The 25,883-nt window shown below is 57.1% G+C and overlaps 1 protein-coding gene across 1 annotated transcript; it reads left to right on the forward strand.

Annotated features, from left to right (window-relative positions):
- Window positions 1-2,934: 2,934 nt before the first annotated feature.
- On the forward strand, window positions 2,935-24,488 carry NKAIN1 (sodium/potassium transporting ATPase interacting 1). The gene is made up of 7 exons (XM_062611407.1): window positions 2,935-3,263; window positions 17,629-17,766; window positions 17,948-18,028; window positions 18,646-18,843; window positions 19,543-19,603; window positions 22,298-22,379; window positions 23,182-24,488. Exons 1-7 carry the CDS (start codon window positions 3,210-3,212, stop codon window positions 23,189-23,191), a joined length of 624 nt encoding a protein of 207 aa, XP_062467391.1. The 5' UTR covers window positions 2,935-3,209; the 3' UTR covers window positions 23,192-24,488.
- The last annotated feature ends 1,395 nt before the right edge of the window (window positions 24,489-25,883 follow it).

A 25,883-nucleotide genomic window follows, 5' to 3' on the forward strand; every position in this document is an offset into this window, starting at 1 on the left:
ATCCCCATCCTCTTTGGCCCTTCAGCATCAGTGGGCTGATCCTGTGCTGGGTGCTGGGCACAACATGGGCATCACTGGGAGGTCCTGGCTCAGCCAAGGGCACCCCGGCCCTGCCACCCCCTTTCATTACCTCCCTGTCCCTTCCTCCAGTCCTTGCCCCCCCTGCTGCTTAGAGGCTCCTAATGAATTGTGGTAGTTACAATAAGCAAGCGATAACTTCTAAGAGGATAGAAAACAATTATTTGCTCTGTTGGGAAATAGAGGATACTTTAGTGTCTATTTAATGGGAAACTAATTAAATTACATGAAGAAGTGAATAGAAGTTTTTGGTTAATTATGAATTTTGCGAGCTACAAAGGCTCGATGCTGATGGGTTCTGTAATGTGCCAGCCTGCTCGCGAGACACCCAGATAAGAGAATGGTGTGAATGCATTTTAATTTCTCCATCAATTCACCATGAGTCAGAGGAACAAGGATCCATTAACAGCAATCCAAGGAACTCAGGGGGATCCGCAGCCTGGGGCCTCATGAAGTTAAAATCGGGGAGGAATCGGTTAAATAGAGGGGTCTTTGCTGCTTTGCTCCATCGTGATCCTTCTCCTGGGGCTGGGAGCTGGAGGATGCCCCCAAGGGGTCCCATGGGCTTGGTGTTGCTGTGGGTTGGGGCTGGTCCAGGTGAGGTGAGGAGGAGGAGGATGGGTTCAGGGTCAAGGCCAGCAGCAGAGGTGCTGGCTCAGGGCTGGTGACGGCTGCGCTGGCAGGAGACTGATGCCCAGGTTTGGGGTCCCCATCGCTAATCTCCATCTAAACCTGCCCTGGTGCAGCTTGGGGCCGTTTCCTCTTGTCCCATCCCTTGTTCCTTGGGAGCAGAGCCCAGCCCCTCCTGGCTCCATCCTCCTCTCAGGCAGTTGTAGGGAGTGCTAAAGTCATTGAGGTGTTTTCTTGCAACAGAAAAGGGAACAAAAGCCAAAGGTGGGTGCATTTCCCACCCACAACATAGATGAAGTCCTCTCCTCGCCTTCTAGGGAAGCACTTGACACGTTCTATTGACCTTTTCTAATCTCCTATTGATTCCTCAGGAAGCTCCACCTGCTCGGGAGCCACTGGATTGGGTTTTCTGGGTTTACATCAGGGCTTTTTGCCTTTTCCTGGCATTTTTAGGAGCCGGACAGGCAGGCTGAGCTGAGCGGATTTGCTCATTGCCAAGGAGATGCTGTGGGGTGCTTGGGCCTTGTTTTGACCCATGGGGTGAAACCAGTCCCTCTGCTTTGGGTTTCTGCTGTGCTGAAATCCCAGAGGAAGCCACAAGCTTGATGCTGCACCCTTATGCATCCAGATAACCTGCAGGAGCACAGGACACCTCTCCCCATGGGATGAGGGTGATGGGATCTCGCTCAGCTCTTGGTGAGGGCCTGGGGATAGGGTAGAAGAAATGCAGAGGTCCCTGTGTCTCAAACAGTGATGGTTCAGCCTGGGTGCAACCACCTCTGCAGGTCCCTTGCTTCAGAGCATCACTTGGTGAACCCCCTGCATGTTTCTTGCATTCATGAAGGCCATGTAAAGGGAGGGAGAGAAATTCCCACTATGGAGGATGAAGGAGATGCTCCAGGTCCCAGCAGCCCATGGGGATGGGATGGGCCCTTGGTTAGACCATGGCCAGGCGACACTTGCACATTAATGTGCACTTAAACGGGGAAGTTAGATTTGATTTAAGGAGGAAGTTCTTTACTGTGAGGGTGCTGAGGCACTGGAATGGGTTGCCCGGGGAGGTTGTGAATGCTCCATCCCTGGCAGTGTTCAAAGCCAGGTTGGACAGAGCCTTGGGTGCCATGGTTTAGTGTGAGGTGTCCCTGCCCATGGCAGGGAGGTTGGAACTGGGTGATCTTAAGGTCCTTTCTAACCCTAACTATTCTATGATTCTAATGTACCTGTAAGGTTTGCAGTGCCTTGGATCTGGTGCAGAGCAGCTCCGACACCTAACAGCATATGGGGCTGGTTTAAGAGATGGTTCCTTATAAAAACCAGAGCTGAGGATTAAGAAATCATGGAAGGGAAAAGCAGCAAAGTGTTCCCGAGACCTTGTGCCGGTGGCATTTCGGCAGGAGGTTCCTAAAGCAGCATCCCAGCTGTTCCTTGGAGGATGTGCGCTCCCCGATCCCCCTGAAGCCGTGCTGTGAAAGCAGAACAAAGGCGAGCAGGGTGGGTGGCGGTTTGGGGCCGGACCCTGTCAGCTCTGCTGGGTTTAAGCCCTTCAGGACCACAGCCCCGGTGGATGCTGCCGGCCCTGGAGCCGCGGGTGCCGGGCTGAGGGCTCTGCAGGGGGAAGATGCTCGGGGGCTTCCCCTCCCTGCGAACCCCGCTGCTGCCCCGGCACCACCACCCCAAAGGAGGCGGCTACGGGGTCCCCGTGCTGCGGGTCCAGGCACCGCCCAAGGGCCGCAGGGCCGAGGGAAAGGGGAGGGCAGCAGCTCAGCAGCCCCTTTGCATTCGCATCGCCGGGGTTTAACCCATCCCCACCTGGAAAATAATAGAATAGAAATCTGCCGTTAAAAAGGCCAATACCGGGCTAAGGGAAGGCGGGCGCTACCGGCAGCAGCGCCTGCAGCGAAGGGTCCGCACCTCCCGGCGCCCCCGGAAGCCACTAAAGGGCTCGTCGCTGCGCAGCGTGCCCGGCCTAGCCTCCGCCCCTCCCGGCCGCTCCGCCTGCCGGGCCCCGCTGGGGAGCGCGTCTGGCGTTGTTCCGGCGGCCGCGTCCCGCCCTGCCCGGCGCGCCCCCGACCCCACCCCGCCGCCACCTCCCCGCCCGCCCCCGGGGCTGTGCGGGAGAGACAATAGAGCTGCGGGCTCCGGGGATGGGCGGCGAGGGCTGCGCGGCCCCGGGGGCTCTGCGCTAAGGGATGGGGCTGTAGCGGGCTCGGGGGGGTGGGGGGGGTGTTGGAGCGCACTTGGCTTGGAGCGGGGAGGAAGGCGGAGAATGGGGGGCGATGCCCCTTTCTGAGCCCATCCCGGCTCTGCGCTGCCCTGGCAGGGTGCGGGAGATGGCGGGGCTGCTGTGAAGAAAGTACCGGGGCTGGCCGGGGGTTGCGGAGCGGGACATGTTGCTGGTGCCCGGCTGATGCTCGCCGGGTGTCGGCTCTGCCGCTGAGGAGTCGGAGGACGGCGACGCGAGGCCACGGTGGAGGAAAATCCGCGGCTCCGGCTGGGAAACCATGGGGAGATGCAATGGGAGATGCACGCTGGTGGGATTCTGCTGCCTGCAGCTGGTAAGGCGAGGGGCCGCCCGCGCTCATCAGCATGCCGGGTCGTGCTTTGTGCGAACGCTGCTGTCACCGCTACCCGCGCCGTGTCGGCGGTGACCTTGCTGTGGGACCGGCTTGGGGATGCTTCACTGACACCCAAGCCCCCCCCTATACCCCAAGGAGATTTAACACTCAATGAGGAATGAGATGAGATGCCCCCCTCATCCCCTGCCTCAATCCGGCGCTGGCTGGAGTCACGGCTGGGGAGATGGATGGGAGCCGGTTCCCTGCGCTGTCAGCGCCTGAGGGATGTGTCTCCAGCAGGTGTGAGCTTTGTTTCCACCTGCATCCTCTTCCCTCCCTGTTCGCTGCCGCCGGCGCTTTCCCATCCTGGTCACTCCAAGGATGTTCCTTGGGGTGCTGCTCCCCCGAGCTGGATCCAAAGGGAAACTTGGAGCCACTGCCAGCACTTTGGAAACTCTCCTGCTTTCAAGTGGGACCCGTCTGCCCGCGGCGGGGGGATGCTGGGATGGTGGGAGCAGAGGGAAAGGAAGGGTTTAATGGGATTGTTGGCCTTCAGAAGGGTGCTGTGCTGGCTGCTGCCTGGGGGTCAGTCCTCATCAGGCTGCCCACAGCGGAGCCAGCGATGGGAGCGCATGGGGTGTTTGGGGGGGTTTCCACTAAAAGCAGGTTGTGATGGATTATCCCGGGTGGGTGGTTCAGTAACAGAGCATCAGCTCCCTACAACTTGCCTCATGGCCATGCTGGGGCTCATCGTGGTGAGGAAGGAGATTGTGGAAAGGCAGGGTGGTCAGCCCTGGTGTCCCCAGGGATCGGGGGTGATGGGGTGGATGGAGGCAGTGATGGAAAGCCTCCGGATGAGCTCCAGGGATGACGGTGTTATCCCGCTGACCCGCGCTTTCTTCCCGGCGTTGCTCTCGTTCATTCTCCATTCTTTGGAAGGCAGAGAGCGGGAGGGTCCCCACTCTTGGATGGGGGGCACTGGGTTTTCCTGGCGGGATGCAGGAATGCTCCAAGCCAGCCCTGAACCGCAGGCTGGAGTCCTGCCATTCCCAGTGGGAATGCCCTCTTGTGTCCCCAGCCGTCCCCCTGGTTCAATCCGTAAAGCCTTGCTTTGCGCTTTGCTCGCCTTCCCCCTTAGGATAAACCTGATGGGTGTTTTCTGGGCGTGCAGGAGTTTCCTGGCTCTCGGTCACTTGTTGGTGTTTATTCCCTGCCATATCCCAGATCCAGTGGATTTTAACCTATTTATTGTAGGGGAAGAACTGAACCGAGTTGGGAGAGCAGAAACTTGGTGCTGCAGATGGGGGTCAGGCTTTGCTCTCCACCCCTTACTCTGTGTGTCTTGGTGCTGCCAGCATTCCCAAAGGCTTGGCTCTGTAAATGCCCCTCGCCAGTGGCTCTCCCACCTCAGGCTCACCCCATCCTACAGCTCATCCCCTCCCAGCCTGTGGGATGCTCTCCCAGCTCTGGAAGCAGCAGCTTGCATCCCGCTGGCCATGGGGAGATGCTCTCTGCCCTCAGCACCCCATTCCACAGCAGTGGTACCCATGTGGTCCATGAGGAAAAGGTACCACTGGGTGCCCTGCCCAGGATGAGGGGCGTCAGCCCTGGGCTGAGCCATCAGGGTCCCCTTGGGTACCAAGGCCAATATTCATCCTTGAGGTGACATGGTCGAGTTGTGCAGCCCAGGTGATGCTGAGGGCTGGGAGGGGATGATGGGGAGCAGGGATGATGCCTGACCCCGGCTCTCTGTGCTGTGGGGGGGGATGGCTGCCATGCTCCCAGTGCTCCCAGTGCCTGGGGTTGGACTGGTGCGTACTGGGGGTGCCCCATTGCTGCAGGGTCACCTTGTGCCGACAGCCAGCACGCTGGTTGCCAGGCCTCATCAGCCTCGGTTTCCCTTAAGCAAAGCAGTGTGGGTGAGGAGCAGCCTGCCCTGGGTGACACCATCACCTCTGGCTGGTCCTCACTGCTGGGCCCCCTTCCTGCAGGCACCTTCCCGCTGCTCCCTGTGTGCCACCATGGAACCATTGGTTTCCCCAGTATTTGCAACCTGGGGATGCGCTCCTGGTCCCTTGTGTCCCCACGGGGGATGCTCATGGTGATAGAGGATGCTGCTGGTACCCACTGGGGGCCAGGTCCCCTGTGCTGGGTTGGAAAGGGCAGGTCTGGAGGGGCAGGACACTGCAGGCAGAGCCCAGCACAGCCCTTGGGGCAGTGATTGTGCCTGAACCAGGTTTGGGAAACCGGTGTTTGGGCCATGGCACGGCAGCTTTGGAGCATCAAATATCCCACGTGCTCCTTTGAGCACTCAGTGAGGTGATGCTGCACACGGGGTCACCATTCCCAAGGGATTGGATTTTGCCTCTCTTTTTTCCTTTGGGAAAACCCCAGGGATGCACTTGCCAGATGCCCACCAGCCCTGCCCCACATCAAGAGGAGCTGCCGGGAGATATTTGTGCAGATGAGGTGGGATGAAATCAAAACTCTCAGGTTTCTGCTGGTCCTTCCCAGCATTTGGGAAAGCCTGGGGGGTTCCGGGGGCTTTGGGAACCTTTCTCTGGGATGGGTGATGTTGGGAGGATTTATCTTTATGTGAAGATGAGAGCTGCTGAGGTGGTTGGATGGGAAATGGACCTGGGGGTGATACCACCCGACTACTGCAAGCATGGACATGGAGCCACAAGCCATGACTCTTGTTAACTCTGAAGCCTAATGGTGTTGGCTGCAGACCAGGACAGCTGTGCTGCTGCAGAGGGTTGTACCCGATCTTGTGGGCAGGGATATGGGATTCCAGGATGTGGGATGCTGGAAGCTGAGGTCAGGCTGGAGCCGGCCATCCCACTCAGTGATGCTCAGGTGGGCTCCTCCATGCCCCGGTGGTGCTCCCATCACAGCACAGGGCTCCCCGGGGGTGGGATGCAGCTCAGCTTTGCTCCGAACCAGGGCTCCTTTTCCTTCTTTGTTCCTCTCCTTCTCCTTTAATTGGCTGGGAAAGCAAAGCTCCATTGGCACCTCCTGCCTGGCTGAGCCTGCCGGGGTGGCAGTGTGTGGTGCTGTGCTGTGCCATGCTGTACCACACCGGCACTGGCATCCTTCCCCCCGCAGCCTCCCAGGGTTGAGGTGCAGGGCGAGGGGCCACGGATCCCTCCCTCCTTGCTTCCCTGATCCATGGGCTTCACACAGGGCACTGAGAGCCTTTGGGATGTGAACTCCCCCCATCACCAAGCCCAGGGAAGGAGCTAACAGGGTCGGCCTAAGGAAGGATGCGCAAAGTCCATCCCTGTATCCCTGAAGCACCCATCAGCCCTGTGTGACATCCCCATCCCCGGCAGGACCCCACTGCACCGCTTCCTGACCCTGCTGTCCCCGTCTCCCTGCTTTTGGCCTCCAGCTCTGGCACCTCCAACATCCACCGGCATCCTTTGTCCTCGCGTGGTTCCCACCGTGCCCCATTCCCAGCACAGGGATGACCTGAGGACAGCGGGGCCGGAGCTGCCCCTGACCGCATTCCCACTGCCGGGAAAGGGGAACAGAGCCCGGGATGAACTGTGCATGGGGGTTTTCAATTACACAATTAAATGCACAATTAGGTGTAATTACCAGCACTCAGAAGGTGCGACTGTTCATAATCGGCATGTAATCTGCTGCAGTCACTGTTTATACTGCTCTGCTCCCTAATGATTATGGAAAGCTTTCACATTTGCATGGTTGCCATGGCAATGGGGGGCTGGCAGTGGCATAGGGATGGTGAGACCCTCGTATCCCTGCACCCCATCCCATGGGATGGGACACAATGAGCGCGGTGATGCCTCGGTGCCCAGGGATGCTGCAGGGTGGTGGGTGCTGGTGTGGAGGGATAGGGATGCTCCAGGGATGGGCAGCGCTGAGGATCTGGAGACGGCTCCAAGGTGGGAATTGTGTGTGTTGGAGGCATGAAAAACACCAACCCACCTCAGCACCAGCCTGGGTGACCAGCCCAAGAAGGGACCATGGGTTCAGGCGGCTGTGGAGCAGCTCCAGTGCCTAAAGGGGCTACAGGAAACCTGGAGAGGGGCTTTGGGCAAGGGCCTGTAGGGACAGGCCAAGGGGAATGGCTTTAACCTGCCAGAGGGGAGACTGAGATGAGCTCTTAGGCAGAAGCTCTTCCCTGTGAGGGTGCTGAGGCGCTGGCACAGGGTGCCCAGAAAAGCTGTGGCTGCCCCATCCCTGGCAGTGTTCAAGGCCAGGTTGGACACAGGGGCTTGGAGCAAGCTGCTCTAGTGGAAGGGGTCCCTGCCCGTGCCAGGGGTTGGAGCTGGAGGAGCTTTAGGTCCCTTCCAACCCAAACCAGGCTGGGGTCCTTTTATTCCATCCCAGTGGACGCGCATCCTCCATTGCAGCCGCATTGTTCCCAGGCAGAGCTATAAAGGTTTATGGGCACATTTGGGAAGCAGGAACGTTCCTGCTCGCAATTAAACCCGCGATTAAAGTGCAGTGCGTCTACATTTACAAGACCAGCAAACGTACACCCAAGAGCATTAACACGAGTGGTTGGAGAACTTAAATCATTCCTGCCCGTTCCTGCCAGAGCTGGGAGCAATGGGCACTGGGAAATGAATGTCTCAGTTATAGAGCAAATAAAGAGGATGAGCATGGCCTGATGGCGAAGCCACGAGAGCACGGCAAGGGAAGGTTGATGCATGATGTGATCAGCAAAGCCTAAAAGTAGGTGGCCTAATTGATGTCTGGGAAAAGGAGCCTCATCCAGCCAAACTTGATGCTGTTTCTTATCGAGCTGACTCGTTTGGCTGCTGAAAGGGCCTGAGCTGCCATAATAGTGTTTGGATGCTGGTAAGCAATTTGATGTGATCCCAGGTGGCTTTCTGTTAGGAGAAGAATTAGCACTATAAAAAATCAATGATGCTCGTTTCAGTAATGGGAAGAAAGAAGAGGAGGAATAAAACCAGTGCGGGAGGAAAGGTGTGGACTGAAGGGGGGGCAGTGAGCATCACCCCTGGGACCACAGCCCTGCCAGCCGGGTGTCCCATCCCAAAATACATCCCCAGGACCTCAGGAGGGGATTGGGAAAGGAGAGCTGAGGTTGGAGGATGCGGCAAAGCAGAGTCTTGAGGAGCTTGGTTTCTGCTGGTCCGTGGGATGACAGGGAGGGGGCTTGGGGATATCCTTATACAGAGGGAAGGAAATAGTCAGGAGCCCCCCGGCAGCACCCCCCTAAGACCCTGATGTTCACATCAGCACCAGCCACACGTCCTCACAGCTCCTCAGCACCATGCAGGTTATTGGCTATTGATTGCTGCAGCGCCCAGCCAAGCAGATCAGTAGACAGGCAGGCGTCTTCAGACCCCTCTCATCCCAGCATTCCAGGCTGTATCCACATCCCTCATCCTCCCGGGGTGCCCTGTGATGTCCTTATCGCTATCGCAGCATGGAGCTGGGGGCTGTATTTTGCCTCCAAGTGATGGAGCATTGGGGGTTGATTGAGGAGATGTTCTTCCTGAATCCCAAGGGATGCTCAGAGGGGCTCAGGACAGGCCCCTGGGCATGGGGCTTTTTTCCTTCCCCCCATTTGAAAGCTGCTGTTTATTCCAATTGTCCAACTCTGGACATCACAGCCGGGAGAAGTGGGAAGGCAAAGGAGCAGCCCTGGTAGTGTTTAAATAGTGGAGGAGAATCCCCTCTACTCTGCTGTCACTGGAGTGGTGCATCTCTGCCCAGCACCTTGTCCCATCCCATAGGGACACCCAGGTACGAGCCCCAGGTGGGAAATGTCCCTGTTGGAAGCAGAGGCTGCTCCGGTTGGAGTGGAGGATTCTTGGCATCATCACAGAGGATGCTCAGGTGGGAGTCGAGGGTGCTCAGGGTGCTCACGCTCGGGGAGTGGATGGTGCTTGAAGTGAGCATGGAGGGTACTTGAGATGAGAGCGGAGGATGCTCCGGGTGAGCATGAAGGATGCTCCGAGCGGGATGGAGGATGCTCGCGCAGCACAGGGCGGGATGCTGACGCTAATGGGAGCCCCTGGGAAGCCCTGTCTGCTCCTGCTCCTGTGCAGTAATGGCTCAGATTGATGGTGAGGCCTTGGCTCCTGCCAGGAAATGTCACGCTCAGAGTCCTTGTCCCGTCTCCCCCGGGCTCTCTCCCTGTACTCTCAATCCGTTTCTTTTCCGCCCTCTTTTGGCTCAGGAACCAGCCCTGTCCCCCTTACCCAGGGGCACAGCATCCCCATCTGCACCTCCAGGCCCCCCCCCCGCTCCTGGCCCCTGCTGTCCCCTCCCTTGCTGCCACTTCCAGCCCATCACCACCCGGTTGCCAATTCCCTTTGGCAGCTGCCAGGGCTCTCGGGTGAATCCATCCTCTCCTGGCCCCTTTCTGTGGCATCTGGCACCGCTTTCCCTTGGCTCAGGGAGGAGGGGACACAGGCACCGGGGTGGCTCAGGGCTGGCACCGAGTCCCTGTGTATGGGGTGGCTGATGGGGTGCTCGGAGTGCAGCAAGGTTTGGGGGGTCTGGGGGTGCCTCTTTGCTCCCCAGGGCTGGAGATGGCTCTTGATGGGGCTTGTGGCAGGGTGGCACCTGTGTATTGGGGGTGGCATCCCCCTGGCATGGCACTGGGGCCACTGAGAGCCCCATGGTGCCAGAGGCAGGCTTTGGTGGGGATGATGCTGTGGGGCTGGTCCCCAAGGGCTGGGAGTCCTCATGCCCAGCCTGGCCGTGGTCACATTCCCATCACTGAGGGACACCCAGGGTATCCCCTCACTTTCCCTTGGGAGGCACACGGAGCAGAGCTGGGAGGGATGGGGAAGCAGGATCAGTGCCGAGGTGAGTGTCTGCCACCAGCAGAGGTGGGGATGGAGCAGGGGGACATAGGGAGAGCCCCATTGCCCCCAGGGGGGACCCACAGGGGAACTCCAGGAGGTGGTGTGAGCATCATTCCTGTGTCCAGGTCATGGGGTGTCCCACATGGGGACCCCAGGAGTCCCCCCAGCTCCTGTGTCCAGGCCATGGGAGCTGCAGGGTTGGGTTTTCCCCAGAGATTTTGAGATGGAAATCTTCATCCCTCCTGTGGGTGCACCCAAAAGGGGGGTGACTCAGAGTAGCACCCATCACCCAACTGGCAAAGCCATCCCATGGGGTTATAGGGGGGAGAAAATACAAGGTTTGGGGGAAAATCCTGTTTTCCTTGATGTGGGCCTGGCCCTGATGCCAGGGGGATGGGCTCACATCCCTGTTGGATGCAGGGTTTGGGATGCTTGGGGTGGCATCATCCCAGCTGTGTCATTGTCACCCCAGTGTCATTGAAGGATGTGGCCGAGTAGAGCAGGAAGGCCCCAGGGTGGGCACTGGGATGGATCCAATGCTCCCCATCCATCACCAAGCAACAAAAGCAGTGGTAAAATCAACCCCAAAACCCCCCTCCTGGCCGTGGTGGGGATAAAAGGAGGACAGAGCCATTAATACAAGTGGCTTTTATGGCTGTTGGAGGTGTCTCTGATGAGCTCCCGGCCACACTGCTGCTGATGGATGCGTTAACAACGCACCGGTGGCCACAGCACACACTGAGAGGAGCCTGAGTAAATGCTCCTCAGGATGAATGGGAAGGTTTAACAGCTCCTTGGAATGGTTCAGAATATCCAGGTTTCTGGTTTTAGTGGGATGTCACATCCTTTTGGGTGCTCCGGTTTGTGATAGTCTTGGGATGCAGCACCCGGATGCTCTGGTCCCCGGGCTGGACCATGATCCCGTTGCTGAAGCATCCTCTCACATGTGAAGTTCCACTCACATCCCTGGTCATGGTGACAGTGGTGGTAATGGAAGGAATGTAAGGAAAATACGGGATGGGATTGTTGTTAAATCCCTCAGCCGACAAGGAGCAGCAGTAAGGATGCCCTGTGCAGACCTTCGCTCCTTAAAGCACCCCAAAAAGCATCACAAGTGCATGGGGAAATGGCCAAGTCCCTTCTGTGCTGCTCACTGCCAGCCCCAGCCACTTCCCACACCCAAGGGAGGGGTTATATTCATCCCATGGGAATATTTACCCTTGCCTCAGCAGCACCCATGGGTGTCTCAAGCATCTTCTCCTTGCAGGGTGCTGAGGTGAGGAATGCATCCAGGCAGGAGGAGACCCCTGAACCCTCCATGAGGGCCATTATCCGATGGAGAGATAAGAATAAATCCCCAGTTCCCGAAGGAACTCTGGCCCACGGGGGCAGATGAGCACAGACAACGGGAAGTGATGCCCATGGGCTGGGGAATCGCCCTGCGGAGAGGGAAACCCACTGGGTTTATCATAGAACCCCCTTTTGTGCTGGCAGCTCCCTCCTGAATCTCTCAAACCTTCGTGTCAGGGTGGGTTCATCCTCTCTTTGAAGGCCAAACAACCGGATAAGAGACACCCGCCCCCACAGGGCTCGCCGGGTGCACCCCTGGGTACCAACCCCGGATGCAGGAGCATCCCCTCCTCCTCCAAACCCCTTCCATCTGAATCAATATTTGGGGAGCGCGGCTCGGTTTCGCCTCCCCACCGGCTGCTCCCGGCTGCTCCTTTGGCGGCAGCGGCGCTTCCAGGGATTCTTTGGGCTCCCTGGCTCATTAACGGGGTTGTTACCAGGCAGATTTCCTCACCCTTCCCAGCCGGCGGGTCGTGGGAGGAGGGAATGCCGGTTTCCATAGCGATGCGCTTGGCTTTAATCAGCCTTTCTTTCCTGCGAGAATTGATTACACAAAGTGTCACTAAATAAGTCAGTAAATTGGATTTCTATATCTCTCTATATATATCTGTATGTATTTCCCCCTCCTTTCCTCCCCCATGGGATTATATTAACGCTGTCTTTGAGGCATCATTTGAGATGCGGAGGAAAACACCTCTTGCTCCTCGCAGATGGCAGCTAAAGAACTTAGCGGGGAGAATTAGCATCGAAATTGCCTGAGGCTTAAGCCTTGGCCAAACAGCTCGGCCAGCGTGGGTGGATGGGGACATCTCGGTCAGGATCCATCCCCTCCCACCCTGCTTTTCCTGGAGCATCCTGCTCCTGCTCACTCCCATTCCTTGTCCAACCCCTGTGGATTCACCCGCATCATTTGTCATTCATGTGTCAGGCTCCCTGTATCTCTCCTGGTGCCCCGTTTCATTTGTCATATCTGTGCACCCCCCAAATTTAAGCCAAAGATCCTCCACATTTAAGCACCAAGTCTGCCAAATTTAAGCCCCAAACTCCCCCGATTTAAGCCCAAGATCTCCTAAAATGAAGCCCAAGATCTCCCATTGTTAAGTCTCAATCCCTCAAATTTAAACACAAGATCTCTCCACTTTAAGGTCAAGGTCCCCCAGATTTAAGCCCCACAATCTGCAGACTTAAGCCCAAGATCCCCCAAATTCATCCCCCAAACTCCCCAAATCTCACATGAAGACCACTTAAATTTAAGCCCAAGATCCTCAGATTTAAGCCAAAAATCCCACAAATTTAAACCCAAGGTCCCCAGATCTAAGCCCAAATTCTCCCAGGTTTCAGCCCAAGATTCCCAGCTCCAAGCCCCTTTCTCCACACAGAGCAGGGCAGGATCCCATGGGTGTCCTGCTGGAGCGCTGGTTCCTTCAAGCTTCCTTCTTCCCCCTCAGCCACAGGACAAGACATTGGGTGAGTGTTGGGGTTTCCATGGGCAGTGGGGGATATCCCCTTCCCCACTGCATCCCATGGGAAAACCGGCACCGGAGAGATGCAGCCAGTCCGGGTACCAGAGATGCTGTGCTGGGGTCAGGGATGCAGCTCCACTCAGCATCTCCAGGGAGAACTGTGGCTTAATTTAGCCTGATGGCTGTAACTCAGCCCGTATCCCATCTCTTCGAGCCAGCCCAGCAGTCCCAGCCCTGCACTGGTGGCTTTGGAGCAGCTCCCAACCCATTGTCCTCAAGGCACAGCCATTCTCCAAGGCTTGGGATTCTGGTCTCCTCCACCATCCCTCCGTGCCTCAGTTTCCCCATTAGACCTACACTGATGGAGCTAACCAAGAGAGCAAATGCTCCCAGTGTGGTGCTGAGCGGGGCCAATGGGACTTGGGCCCAATTCCCAGGTAAACTGAGGCATGGCACAGCACCCGGGCAGTGCAGGATCAACCCTTCCCAGCCAGCACCAGAGACCTTGGGGCTTCAGCCTCTGACAGGCAATAGGGGAATTGAGCTGCTTGGATTTCTTTGGCTTCCCCTGGCATGGAAAAGTGACTCCCTTGCTGGGAGAGGAGGGAAAGCAGAAAGTCTCGTCTCAGCACTTATAGGACAGTGGACATAAGAGATGGAATCCTGGATGGAAGTTAAATGGATGTGGCATTGCGTTAGAGCTGAAGCAGCCTCCTCACGGGGTAAGCTGTGATGTTTGCTGGGAAAGATAACCCCTGTTGACATTCCTCCAGGGATAACAGTCCCCTGCAGTCCTTGCTGGGGAGATCGGAGCCAGACAGAGCCAAATCCACCCAAAACTTCCAGGTTTGGGAGCAATGGGCCCAGCTCTAGTGGAAAGCGTTGGGGTTGGAACTGGATGAGCTTTCAGGTCTCTCCCAACCCAAGCCAGCCTGGGATTCAATGATTCCATGGTGATGATGGTTACTGTTATCCCCATTATCCACCCCCAAGCTGCATTTCCCAGCCCTCCTTGTAGGGAACCCCCAGGGATGGATGGAGCCAGGAGCTTGGAGGGGATGCAGCCATAGGGATGCAGGGGGTGACCTCGCACCCAGCCCATGGTGGGGGATGCCGGCGGCGGGCTCCTGGGGTGCAGCGTCTAGACAAGCGCATCCAGCCGCCGTGTTCCCATGGCAACGCTGCCGGATGCAGGGAAATGAAATAAAGGGGAATGGGGGTGGGAAAACACAGGCGAGAGGAAGGAAAGCCCAGGGGGATGGGTGCTGGGCGCTGGGGGGGTTGATGGGGAGCTGTGGCAAGGAATCTCACCCCTCCACTACATCTCTGCCTGTGCCCCCAGCACTTGCAGCTGCATCCTGGAGATCTGGGCTGCTCCATGAGCTCCTAAATCCATTGGGAGTGGGGGAAAAGGGGCATTGCAAAGGCCAGAACCCCCCCCCAAACCCACTGAGGTTGCAACAGCTGAGGAAGGTCCCAATTTGTGCCTCTTTCACCCTGCTTTTTGCTCATACTGCTTCATCTCAGAGCATCTTCTAGGCCAGGGGCCGCATCCTGCTCATCTCCACCCCATAGCACAGAGCAATCAAGGCTCTGGCCCCTTTAATTTCTTTCTCTGTGATTTCACGAAGGCTTTTGCAAGTTGGAAGTAGGTCAAGAACTTGTTTCCAAGTCATTAACTGAAGTCCCCGGGTTCACAGCGGTGTTTGCACCTCCTTAATAGTCAATTCGCTCATTCCAATCGCAGCTGTTCCCCAAAGTGGAGCCGGGCGGAGCTGGGAATGGAACCACATGATGGAAACACCTCCAATGGCAAAGGGAAAATGAGCAAAATGCCGTAAACTGCATCAAAATGAATGGTGGCAGAGCCTGCAATAGGGTGCTGAGGGTGGTGTGGTGCCTGTAGCAGGATGGGAGCTGGACTTGGCTGTTCCTCCTGGGGATGGGGGCAGGATCTGGGAGCCCCCGGAGCTTCGTTTGCCCAAGGATGCTCTTTACTGGATGAGCTCTAAGGTCCCTTCAACCCAACCCAGGCTGTGATGATTCTCTGGTTCTATGACCTGCTGCAAGGACATCCAGGCCTGGGCTATGGGAAACATCCCTCATGGGGACCAACAGCACCTGGCATCCCCTTAGGGCCGGATGCTGATTTCCAGCTCTGCTGGGGGGTGTTTTCTCCCTGAACCCCGGTACATTTTTGCCCCAGACTCCTAGAATGGGGCATTTCTGCCCCAATCCCTCAGGCTGGGCTCAGCAGCGGGGGCAGTGATGCTCCCGCAGTGTCTTCAGACTGGATTCAAGGCAGAATAAACCCCCAAACCTCTTCAAAACGCAGCGAAATGAAAGGTTAAATCCCCGGCGAGCCTCGGGCATATGGTGTTCGGGAGGGAATCACCCGGGGAAGGATAATATCCCATCGGGGGGCACCGCTCCGCTCCTGCCAGGGGAGGGCAGAGGCTTTAGTTCAGCTTGATGCACAGATGCTGCAGGCAGGGGCAGCCGGGAGCATCCTGCCTGCGCTGCCTGCTCCTGCCCCGCTGACAGCGGGCAGAACTGCAGCCGCATGCTCGGGGCTCTTCAGGCTTTAGGGACAGTGTTTTCAGTGGGAAACATCCGTTTTTTTTTTGGGGGGGGGGGGAATGGAGCCTTTTCCTGCCTGTTTTGGACTCTTTCCATGAAAAATGAGGGGGGAACATCCCCTGCCCTTGCCTGGGTGGTTTGGTGAAGACATTCAGAAGGACAAGGGCAGGTTTGCTCCTGCCACATCCTAGGGAGCCAGGAGTTTCCATCCCCCCAAAAGGGATGTTCCTCCCCCCCCCCCAAAAAAAGGTGTTTTGCCCACATAGTAAAACTGTGCAAACCCCTAATTCTGCCCCCAAATGTCCCAGCTGAAGCCTGAGATGAGCCCTTGCTCATCCTCGAGGACACCGTGGTGTTTGCTCCTCATTTTGCCTCTCCTTGGGCTGAAGGATGTGGTTTGACCAGGCTCTTCCCAGCTTGTCCTGGCTCAATGGGCTGGAATTAAGGAGCCGTCCAGGTGCCATCCATCACTCCAGCTCCATGAGATGCTCTCAGAGTCCCTTCCCTCGCTTCGGAGACACACCGGTACCCAAAACCCAGCCTTCGCATCCAGCTCCTGCTGAGCAGCTCTGTCAACAGCCACCAGCTCGATGGATGGCTCTAACCCCCCCGGGGTACCACATTCCCTGTTATCATCTATTATTTATATCCCTCAATTTAAAGGATTTACAGCCCCGTTGTTATTTCCAAAGGCTGTTTCCTCAGAGAGTTTAAATACTGTGGAAGTGAATTAAGCTCAATGCAAACAGCCTCAGTCACGGCACCACGGACCCGGCGGCTGCTCTGTGGCTTTCCATCACCTTCAATTGAGACTGGGGTCCTGCCAGCATGGATCCCAGTGACAGAGTAGGGAATGGGATCCAGCAGTCCTTGCCTTTGCTGAGAAGGCTCCTTAAGGGGAGACCTTAGAGCAGCTCCAGTGCCTGAAGGGGCTGCAGGAAACCTGGAGAGGGGCTTGGGACAAGGGATGGAGGGACAGGCCAAGGGGAATGGCTTTAACCTGCCAGAGGGGAGACTGAGATGAGCTCTTAGGCAGAAGCTCTTCCCTGTGAGGGTGCTGAGGCGCTGGCACAGGGTGCCCAGAGAAGCTGTGGCTGGGCAAGGATGCTGCAGGGCCCTCATTTTCCTATGGGAGCTTCAAGAAGCGCAGGGATGGAGCTCCCCTAAGGCCAGCCCAGCTCGCTGTGTGCTGGTGAGCGCAGCAGGGGATGCGAAGCCCATTTTCTCTTGTGATTTGCAGGATAAGCTCCCAGTTCCCTGCCAGGATGAAGGGCCTTGCCCTGGGAGGGGAAACTGAGGCACGGTGCTGCAGGGAGGACCTGGGGCCCTGGAGGGTTTATTGGGTGAATCTGGGGCACCTCAAAGAGCGAGGAGATGGGGCTGGGCTCTCACAAAGGTAAATGTAAGAGTTGGTTTGGTTTGCAAAGCTGCTGGAGATACGGATGCTGCAGCTCAGCCCTCAAGAGCCCTAAAAACTCCCTAAAACCCCCAAAGCCTCATCCAATCTCCATTTTTTACCATTGACAAATGCCCCAGTGCTCCCACATCACCTCTGCTACCACATCGCTTTGAGCTAACCCTGTAATTAAGAGTAATAGACCCTGAGCTGGTATAAATAAAGCCGTAAGTAAGTGCTGAGGTAAAGGCAGGTTCCATCCGAAGCCACCGGCCCTGATTTTGTGCATTGTGTGATTTATTTAGCTGCATCAAGTCCTTATTTATGGATTATCAATGATAACAGCAATCAAACCCCAGTGGTGTTAAATGGGAGGGCTGGTACCCAGGGCATCGTGCATGAGCTGAGCAGGTTCCCCCCTGGGCAGGCTGATTCCAGGGATAAACCCACCCCAAAGGGTGATCAAAGCAGTGCCCAAGACCTGAGCAATGGGGACACTGAGGCATGGAGGGTGCTGGTGGGTACGAGCTGGTATCTCCTGCTTTCCCCTTCTAGCTCCAGATATTCCAAGTAACCCCTCACTCCCCCCCATGTTTTCACCCCCCACCAGCCAAGGCATCACACGGATGTTTCAGCCCATTGCAACCAATTATCCATAGGAATTCCCATTCATTACCAGCTGCTCTTTGCCTCCAGCATCCCGGGATGCTGTGGTGACCGATGCTTTCATACCTGCCCCTTCCCATGCTCTCTTGCAGGTGGCAGCGCTGGAGAGGCAGATCTTTGATTTCCTGGGCTACCAATGGGCCCCCATCCTGGCTAATTTCCTACACATCATGGCCGTCATCCTGGGCATTTTTGGGACCATCCAGTACAGATCCAAATACCTCATGGTGGTAGGTACCACCGCGGATGCTGCTCCTGCGTACAGCATCATCCCCCCTGGGGATGGCTCAGCCCCAGGTCCCGCCCTGTATCCAGAGCTGTGGGTCCCATGGGATCTATTGAGCAGGTTGGAGGTGGGATGGAGCAGGGGGTGTCCATTGGGCATTCCCTGAGCATCTCTCTTCCTGGCAGTACGCGGTGTGGCTGGTGCTGTGGGTCGGCTGGAACGCCTTCATCATCTGCTTTTACCTGGAGGTTGGACGCCTGTCACAGGTAAAGCTCCTCCTCTTCCTCCCCTTCCTTTCCTTGCCTTTCCTTCCCTCCCATGGCTATTAAAGTAGAGCTCGTGCATGGAAAAGAGCAAAACTTCATGTAGTGAAAACTCCATGTAATGATGCATCATTAGGTGATTTGAGCATCCCCAGCCCACAGTTGGTGTACCCATGCTGAGGATGCACCCTGCTCTGAGGATGCCATCCCAGAGGGCTCAGGACATAGGTCCCAGCTGCCCACAGTGGGGAGAAGGGCTTTTCAGGGGACTTGATGGATGAAACCATCTTCCCATGTGGCTCCAGGACACTTGAGGCTGTTTTAGCAAGCAGAAACATGGGATTGCTGCACCATGCTGGAGGGACGGTCCCATGGTTCTGCCTCTCAAGCAGCAGGTCGAGGAAGGGGATTCTCTCCCTCTGGTGTATGAACACCAGCATAGGAGGAAGCCACAAACCCTGGGTGCTGGCTGCAGGCTAGGGAGATGCCCTGCACTATGCTAGCACTCTCTGGGTCTCACGGAGCACCCTTGGCTTGGAAAACCCCATTTTCTGCCCAACCCCTCTGCAAAGCCCCCGAGCTCCACGCTCTGTGCCTCCTCCTGCGTTCCCCTCCCGCAGGACCGAGACTTCATCATGACCTTCAATACCTCACTGCACCGCTCGTGGTGGATGGAGAACGGGCCGGGCTGCCTGGTGACGCCGGTGCTCAACTCCAACCTGGCGCCCGAGGACCATCACGTCATCACGGTCAGCGGCTGCCTGCTCGACTACCAGTACATCGAGGTGGTGAGCAGCGCCACGCAGATCTTCCTGGCGGTGAGCACTGCTCCTTTCCTCCTCATCCCCAATCCCAAATCATGCCGTGGGAGAAGGGGGTGACGGCAGGGACTGGGATGGGCAGAGCTGGAGATGTCCCACGGTGTGCATCGGTGCCTGTTTATAGCATCGAGGGCAATGAGCCCATGAGAGCGCCCCGGGGTGCTGCTCACCCTAAAGCCTGTCAGGCTGTGGGCTGGGTGCTGCAGGGATTGGGGAGCTCTCGGTGTAATCCACACAGAGGTGTTGCTGGAGGATGAGCCCCTGGGATGCGCTGCTTGGCACAAGGGGTGATCCCCACATCCCAGGGGCTGTCTCGTCCCATGGGGAGGTGGGAAGGGGACGCACCTGGATGCAAAACTCCTCTGGAGCCTTGGGGGCTGCAAGGAAATAAAGCTTGAAAGGGAATTGGGGTCCAGAGCAGCTGCCGTGCACCCACCAGGTTCTGCATGGGGCTCAGCACCCATCCTGGGCCATCACCCTTGTTCCCATAGTGCAGTTGAAACCGTCCAGTCTTGTTGCATCCCAAACCAGCACCCACTGGAGATGGGCTCCAGCACCACTAACCCAGAGAAGGCACTGATCCTACCCAGGATGCTCCCAGTGCCCTTGGGATGCTCCAGGCATCCCCTCGCAGCACCAGGCTCCATGCTGATCCATTGCCCATCACCCCAGTGACCGACTGCTTCTGTTTTGCAGCTCTTTGGCTTTGTCTATGCCTGCTACGTCAGCAAAGTGTTCCTGGAGGAAGAAGACAGCTGTAAGTGCTCCTGATACCTGTCATGGGGTGGGAGAGCTGCACAACAGCCTCTGATGACACCAACCAGGGTCTTGCTGGGGTGGCAGCTCCCAGCCAGGGATGGGGAATGATGCCTGGGTCACAGGTGAAGGAATACCTTTAGTTGGGGGTTTTGCCCCATTTTCCCATCCCCATTGAGGCAGATGGGCTGGGGTGTGATGTGCCACCCTGTGCCACCAGTGCAGTTGCCCTCCTCAGCCTTGGGGAGGGTGCTGCACCATGGCCAGGGCTGACAGAGGACAGGGCTGGGAATGCTGAGCCCTGAGCTGCTGCATCTCCCATGGGACTGGGTGCAGGAATGGGACCAGTTTCATCCAATGAATGGGGCTGGGTGTTGGCCCCACAGCAGCCCATGAAGAGGCTGAGATGGTGCCCAGTCTCCCAAGTCCAGGTCCCACTGAAGCCAGGAAGCTCACCCCTATAGTGTGGCCAGGTTTGGGTTCGGCATCCCTCTCGCTGCTCCCCACTGACCCAAATTCAGAGCATCTCCTCCAGGTCCCTGCTCTAGTGTGGCAGGGGCAGGGAATTGCCCTTGCTGCAAAGATCCACCACAGTGCTTTGATATGTTCATGGTAGATGCTCCTCCTGGTGTGGATCCGGCGTCAGGGCACTGTGGGAGAGCCTTGCTCCCATCTCCATCCATTGCCTGCCAACCCCTTTGAGAGCCACCTGGGGCTCAGGGACAAGGGAATGTGTGTCCCCAGCCAGCATCCCCATGGATAGCATCACCCAAACAGGTTTCACCCAAAACAGGGAGGGAATCAGCAATTTAAGATTGTTACAGGCTGATTTTCATAGGAACTACATTGTGCTTTCCAATCAGATCCCAGCAAACCCCCGTCCGGAAGCACTGAGCACCCCAATTAACCAGGCTGTGAAGGCTGGAGCCATCCAACCACATTAAATGCTCATCTGCTGTTAATGAATTCCTGCCAGCTGGCAGCTCCCAGCAGCCACCACAGGCAGGGATGCTCTGCAATGGCCCCTATGGCAAAAGCCACCCCAGCATCCAGCTCCTGCCTTGGAATCAGGATGGTGCCACAGAGCCAGGGATGCTCCCAGCCCATCCCAGGTGATGCCGGCGTGCAGCATCCCCATGTTTTCTGCCTGCTGGGAACCAGCGTAGTGGAAAAGGAAAATCTCCATGTGAAAGTGGCCACTGCTGGCGGGAATAACTTGTTTCTGTATCCAAGAAGCTGGCAAAAAGGTTTATCCAGCGCCGCCGGTTTTGGAGCGTGTTTGCATTCAAACAGCTCCTGCGTTCGATACACTTTTAATATTAATGCTGCTGGAGCCCAGGATTCAAATGCACATTTTCAATGGAATATCATATTAGGTTTGGAAATGGATGGATGGATGGATGGATGGATGGATGGTGTCAAAACCGAGAGCGGGCTGAATGCTGAGTCAGGAAGATCAATTTGCTTCCCCTTTTGAGCACGCTGCTGTTTAATGGACACCCCTGTGCGAACCCACCCAGCTCATTGCTCCATGGGGATGAATGGATTGGGTTTGGAGAGATGGGTTGTGCTGTGGCTCCTGCAGCAGCTCAGACACCACAGCCTGGGGGTGCTGGTGGAGGGTTCAGGTCTGGGGCCACATGGGGTGATCGGGGGAGATGTTGAGGTCCCCCCATAGTTCCCACTGCATCCAGCTATGGTGAAGGGATGGGATTTGCCACCAGGACTCCTCCAGTGAGCACCCAAGGGCTCGATAGGTGGTTGATGCAGGGCAAGGAGCCACCAGGCTGGAAATCGCACCAGGGAACATTGATCCATGGGTGTCTGCAATTCCCTAAATGACAGGCCTTAAAGGAGAGGTAATTCCCCCATAATTCTCCTTGAATGCCCACTCTGGAGGCAATGACAGGGTAATTTTGCCCACTTTGTCCAGCCTGCAATGCAAGAGCTGTTGTGATGAGAAAAGCCACAGGGATCTCTGCGTGTCAGTCCAGCTCCTTTCCTCTGCCTCTCAATGGCACTTCCCTGGGACACTGCTGAGGCCTGGAATGCTGCTGTGACCCAGGATACTGTGTGTCCCTGTGATGCTGCTCTGACCACAGCTGCTGCCAAGACCTGGGAAGCAGCACTTCCCTAGGATGCTGTGGGGACTGGGATGGTGCCATGACCTAGGATGGAAAAGAGAAGCTCCAGTGAGACCTTAGAGCAGCTCCAGTGCCTGAAGGGGCTGCAGGAAACCTGGAGAGGGGCTTTGGACAAGGGCCTGTAGGGACAGGCCAAGGGGAATGGCTTTAACCTGCCCGAGGGGAGACTGAGATGAGCTCTTAGGCAGGAGCTCTTCCCTGGGAGGGTGCTGAGGCGCTGGCACAGGACGCTCAGAGAAGCTGTGGCTGCCCCATCCCTGGCAGTGCTCAAGGCCAGGTTGGGCACAGGGGCTTGGAGCAAGCTGCTCTAGTGGAAGGTGTCCCTGCCCGTGGCAGGGATTGGAGCTGGATGGGCTTTAAGGTCCCTTTAACACAAACCAGGCTGGGATTCAGTGATCCTGGGGTGCTGCAGGGGCCCAGAACACCACTGCATCCTGCTGCAAGTCAGGATGCTGCGTTACCCATGGGTGCTGTTGGTAGAGGGGGGGGAGGCAGAGAAGTGTCCCCACCACCCTCCCCAGCTCACCTCGCTCCTCTGCCCTTCTCTCCAGTTGACTTCATTGGCGGGTTCGACTCCTATGGCTACCAGGCACCACAGAAGACATCACACCTACAGCTACAGCCACTCTACACGTGAGTCTGTGCCAGGCTGGGAAGCCTTGGGGATGCTCTGGGATGCAGGAGCGCCTCCAAGGTCCCTCATTGCACCATCATAACCCAAAAGATGTGGGTCTGCATCCTCCTTGCCTCACCATAAAGACCAGAGTCTCCATCAGGGCTGGGATTGGGCAGTTTTAGGGGGGTTCATGCCCTTGTTTGCTGCTTTGTGTTTGCTGAGCCCCACAGGCAGCTCTGCAGATAGGTGAGCTCCCTGTTCTCTGCTCCCTTCCCCATTAAGCTTAACCAGATAAAGGCTGAAACGAGATAAGGCTGTGAAATCCAAAGGGATTTGCCTCCTGTTGGGTGCCAGGAATTAATTATATCCAAAGCCTTCTATGCAAACTCAAGGGCAGGGCCTACAGTGAGAGAGCTGTGGTGGAACAAATGCATCTATGATGCTGTTCAGGCCTCCCTGCACCTTTGGGCACACACAGGCTCTCGTGCGCCCACCCCAGTGCATGGGTGAGCACCCATGGGTGCTGCACCCCACTGCATGGAGCCGGTCCTTCCCCACCACCACCACAGCCCTCCAGCGTGAGCAGGGCACGGTGGGGTGAGAGCTTCCCGGGATGGGGACATGGATGGTGTCACCCCGAGGGTGGCAGCACACACGTGATGGGGATGGATGTGGGTGTCCTGCCCTCCCTGAGCCAGGTCCCCCAGTGATGCTCTTTATCAGATGGGCTTTAAGGGCCCTTCCAACCCACCCCAGGCTGGGACTGTGATTCCATGCTTCGGGTCTCACCCCTAACGCGTCTCCTCTTTCCCCCCCCAGGTCCGGGTAACCTGCCCTGGATCCAGCCCCAGCCCAGCGTGGGAGCCAGAGGCCGTAGGACCCCCTGAGAGTGAACTGCCCCACACCCAATGACACGACCCCCAGAATGGGGGGGAGGAACACGATGCCAAGACATCCATCCCCTCCCTGCACCTTGCAAGACCCCTGAGGATGGAGCCGGGAGCTGCACGTCCATCCAGCTGGGAAGCCTCTGAGCCCAAACCAGGCACCCACAGCAGGATGGGGAGTGGGGGTCTGGATACAGGTGGACCCCCCTGCACTGTGTCCTCCCTCTCATGCTCCCAAAGCCTCGCCAGGATGGGACATGGGGACAAGCAGGGATGTGGCATCACCCACTGGACACCGTCGTCTTCTGTTTCTCCCAGCCTGGTTTTCCCTTGGAGCAGCAGCACCCTTCCCGGTGTTCCAGGAAGGAGGGGGCTGGAGCAGGGTTGGGGCAAAACCCAGCTGGTTTGGAGCAAACTGGGACCAGGGGTGGGGATGAACAGTGCTTTGGGAACAGGGACCAGCTTCATTCTCCAGGGCTGGGACACTTGCCCAAAATTCCAGGTCTGGGAGTCGGGCTGGCCCCCAAAACCAGGGGTTTTGCTCCCAGAAGGAATTTCCCAGCTCCCTGACTGGATGGAACAGTGTCAGAGGGGTTCAATCCGGGATGATCCCCTTTGCCATCAGGAGCTGGATCCGGCTGTCAGCATCTTGCCTCAATTCCCCCCCCTGCCTGGGGACATGGGGGGGACACAGAGCCCACCGAATCCCCCTGCGAGACCCCCCCATCCCTCCCACCTTTTTGGGGGGGGTCAAAGTTGGCAATACTGACGCTGCTTTGACACAGCCCCTTTCCGGCTGTTTTAACACATCTCATGAATGTTTGGGTTGGTTTTCTCCTTTTTAATTACTGGGTTTGGTTAATTTGTATTAATTTGAAGTGCCTGAGCAGTGGCTGAACATGACCCCCCCCCCCCCCCGGCCGACACCGTGCCTTCAGCAGCGCTCTGCCCACCCCAGGGCACCCTGGGGCCTCGCAACCCACCCCGGTCCCTCCATCCCTGTGGGATCTTAGGGGCTAATCCACCCCATCAGGTCTGGCAGCAGCAGGAGGGCGACATCGGGATGTGGGGAATGGTGATGTGGGAGGGGGGAATGGTCAAGATCCATTGGGAAGCGATGGAGAGGAGCTGGGAAGTCTCAGAGGAAGTTGGAAGGAAAAGGAAGTTCCATGAAGCATCCCAGCTCCTCCCAACCTCCTCCTTCTCCTTTGCTTCTCGGAGGTGGGATGTGGTGTCTCCTGGCTCCAAGCCCACCCTTGGCACCTGTAAGCAGCAGGGGGTGGGGTGGGGTGAATTCTGCCTCCCAGGGGTTTGTCCTCCCATCCAAGGGGGTATCTAGGGATATTTTTTGTGTTTCCCAAGAAGCAGCTGGGAAGCACCAACAGCCGAAGCTGCCCAGGCCCAAATCCCCCTGGATTTGGCTGCATCCCCCACCAGCCCTTCCATCGCCTCCAGCCAAGCTGCGAACTCTACAGGCAATAATTTTTCCACCCTTTCCCTTAGTTTTTCCAAGGAAAACAATGTTTTTCAGGCAACAGATTCCCCCCTATCCCCAAAACACATTCCCAGCCCCAAGCGCTGCCCAGCCCCGGTGACAACACCACCTCCGGGGTTGCTTTTCCTCTCCAGGACCAAGGATGCTCTCACTGACCTGCCGCGGGTTGGGATGCGGGATGCGATGGGGTGGGATGGGAGCAGTCACCCTCCTGCTCAAAACCCTTCTCCAAACTGGCAGGAAGCAGAAGGAAAAGCCTGGAATCATCCTAACTCATTCAGAGGAGCTGCCCTCCCTCCTGAGCTTCGGGGGAGCCAGGCACTGGTGCCGTGACCTTTTGGGTTTCCTTATTCCCCCCTTTTCTGTTGGCTTGTTTTTATACAGGACTGTATTTGTAATGTGAACGAGGATTTCTTTTCTATTCTGTAACTACGAAAGGCAAAGGAAGGTTTCAGCTGATGCTGTCCTGCTCTGGGGCATTTCCCTTCCTGCTGCACTTGAATCGATTAAAATCTGGTGGGTTTTTTACTTTTGGCCCCCTTTTTTCCCCTCCCTCTTAATGCTCCCACTCGCCTATGTGGGCTCTTTAGTACCCAGCTTGTACCTGTAACCATGAGCTTCATTTTCTGGTGTCCCAGTGAGATTCCACATTCTCCCTCGCTGCCCGGGTGGGTGATTTCCTCCCTGGTAGTAAAATAAGAGAAAAAGCTGGAATTTGGAACAGTAGAAAAGCAGAAAACACATGCGGGAGGGAAGGGGTGGATCCAGAGGGACCTGGACAGGCCAGAGAGGTGGGAGCATGGGAACATCATGGAGTTCAACGAGGCCAAGTGCAAGGTCCTTTCCCTGGGTCAGGGCAATCCACAGCACAGCCACAGGCTGGGGAATGGATGGGGCAGCCTGAGGAGAAGGACGTGGGGTGTTGGTCAATGAGAAGCTCCCCATGACCCAGCTTGAGTGCTTCAGCCCAGAACCCCCCCTGTGCTGGGCTGCACCCCCAGAGCGTGAGCAGCAGCTCAGGGAAGGGATCCTACCCCTCTGCTGAGCTCTGGGGAGACCCCCCCCCCCTGCAGCCCTGATCCAGCTCTGGGGCAGCAGCACAAGAGGGACGTGGAGTTGTTGGAGCGAGGCCAGAGGAG

The sequence above is a fragment of the Pezoporus occidentalis genome, unplaced genomic scaffold (assembly GCF_034315485.1).
Source record: "Pezoporus occidentalis ecotype Australia unplaced genomic scaffold, CSIRO_AGI_Poc_V1 ctg153, whole genome shotgun sequence".
NCBI lineage: Eukaryota > Metazoa > Chordata > Aves > Psittaciformes > Psittacidae > Pezoporus > Pezoporus occidentalis.

What these genes read in the sequence shown, in the direction of transcription:
- NKAIN1 (XM_062611407.1), top strand. Translation starts at nt 3,210, where the DNA reads ATGGGGAGATGCAATGGGAGATGCACGCTGGTGGGATTCTGCTGCCTG. An exon ending in CCACGCAGATCTTCCTGGCG is followed by an intron (nt 18,844 to 19,542) that starts GTGAGCACTGCT and finishes TCTGTTTTGCAG; the next exon opens with CTCTTTGGCTTTGTCTATGC. An exon ending in CCTGGAGGAAGAAGACAGCT is followed by an intron (nt 19,604 to 22,297) that starts GTAAGTGCTCCT and finishes CCTTCTCTCCAG; the next exon opens with TTGACTTCATTGGCGGGTTC.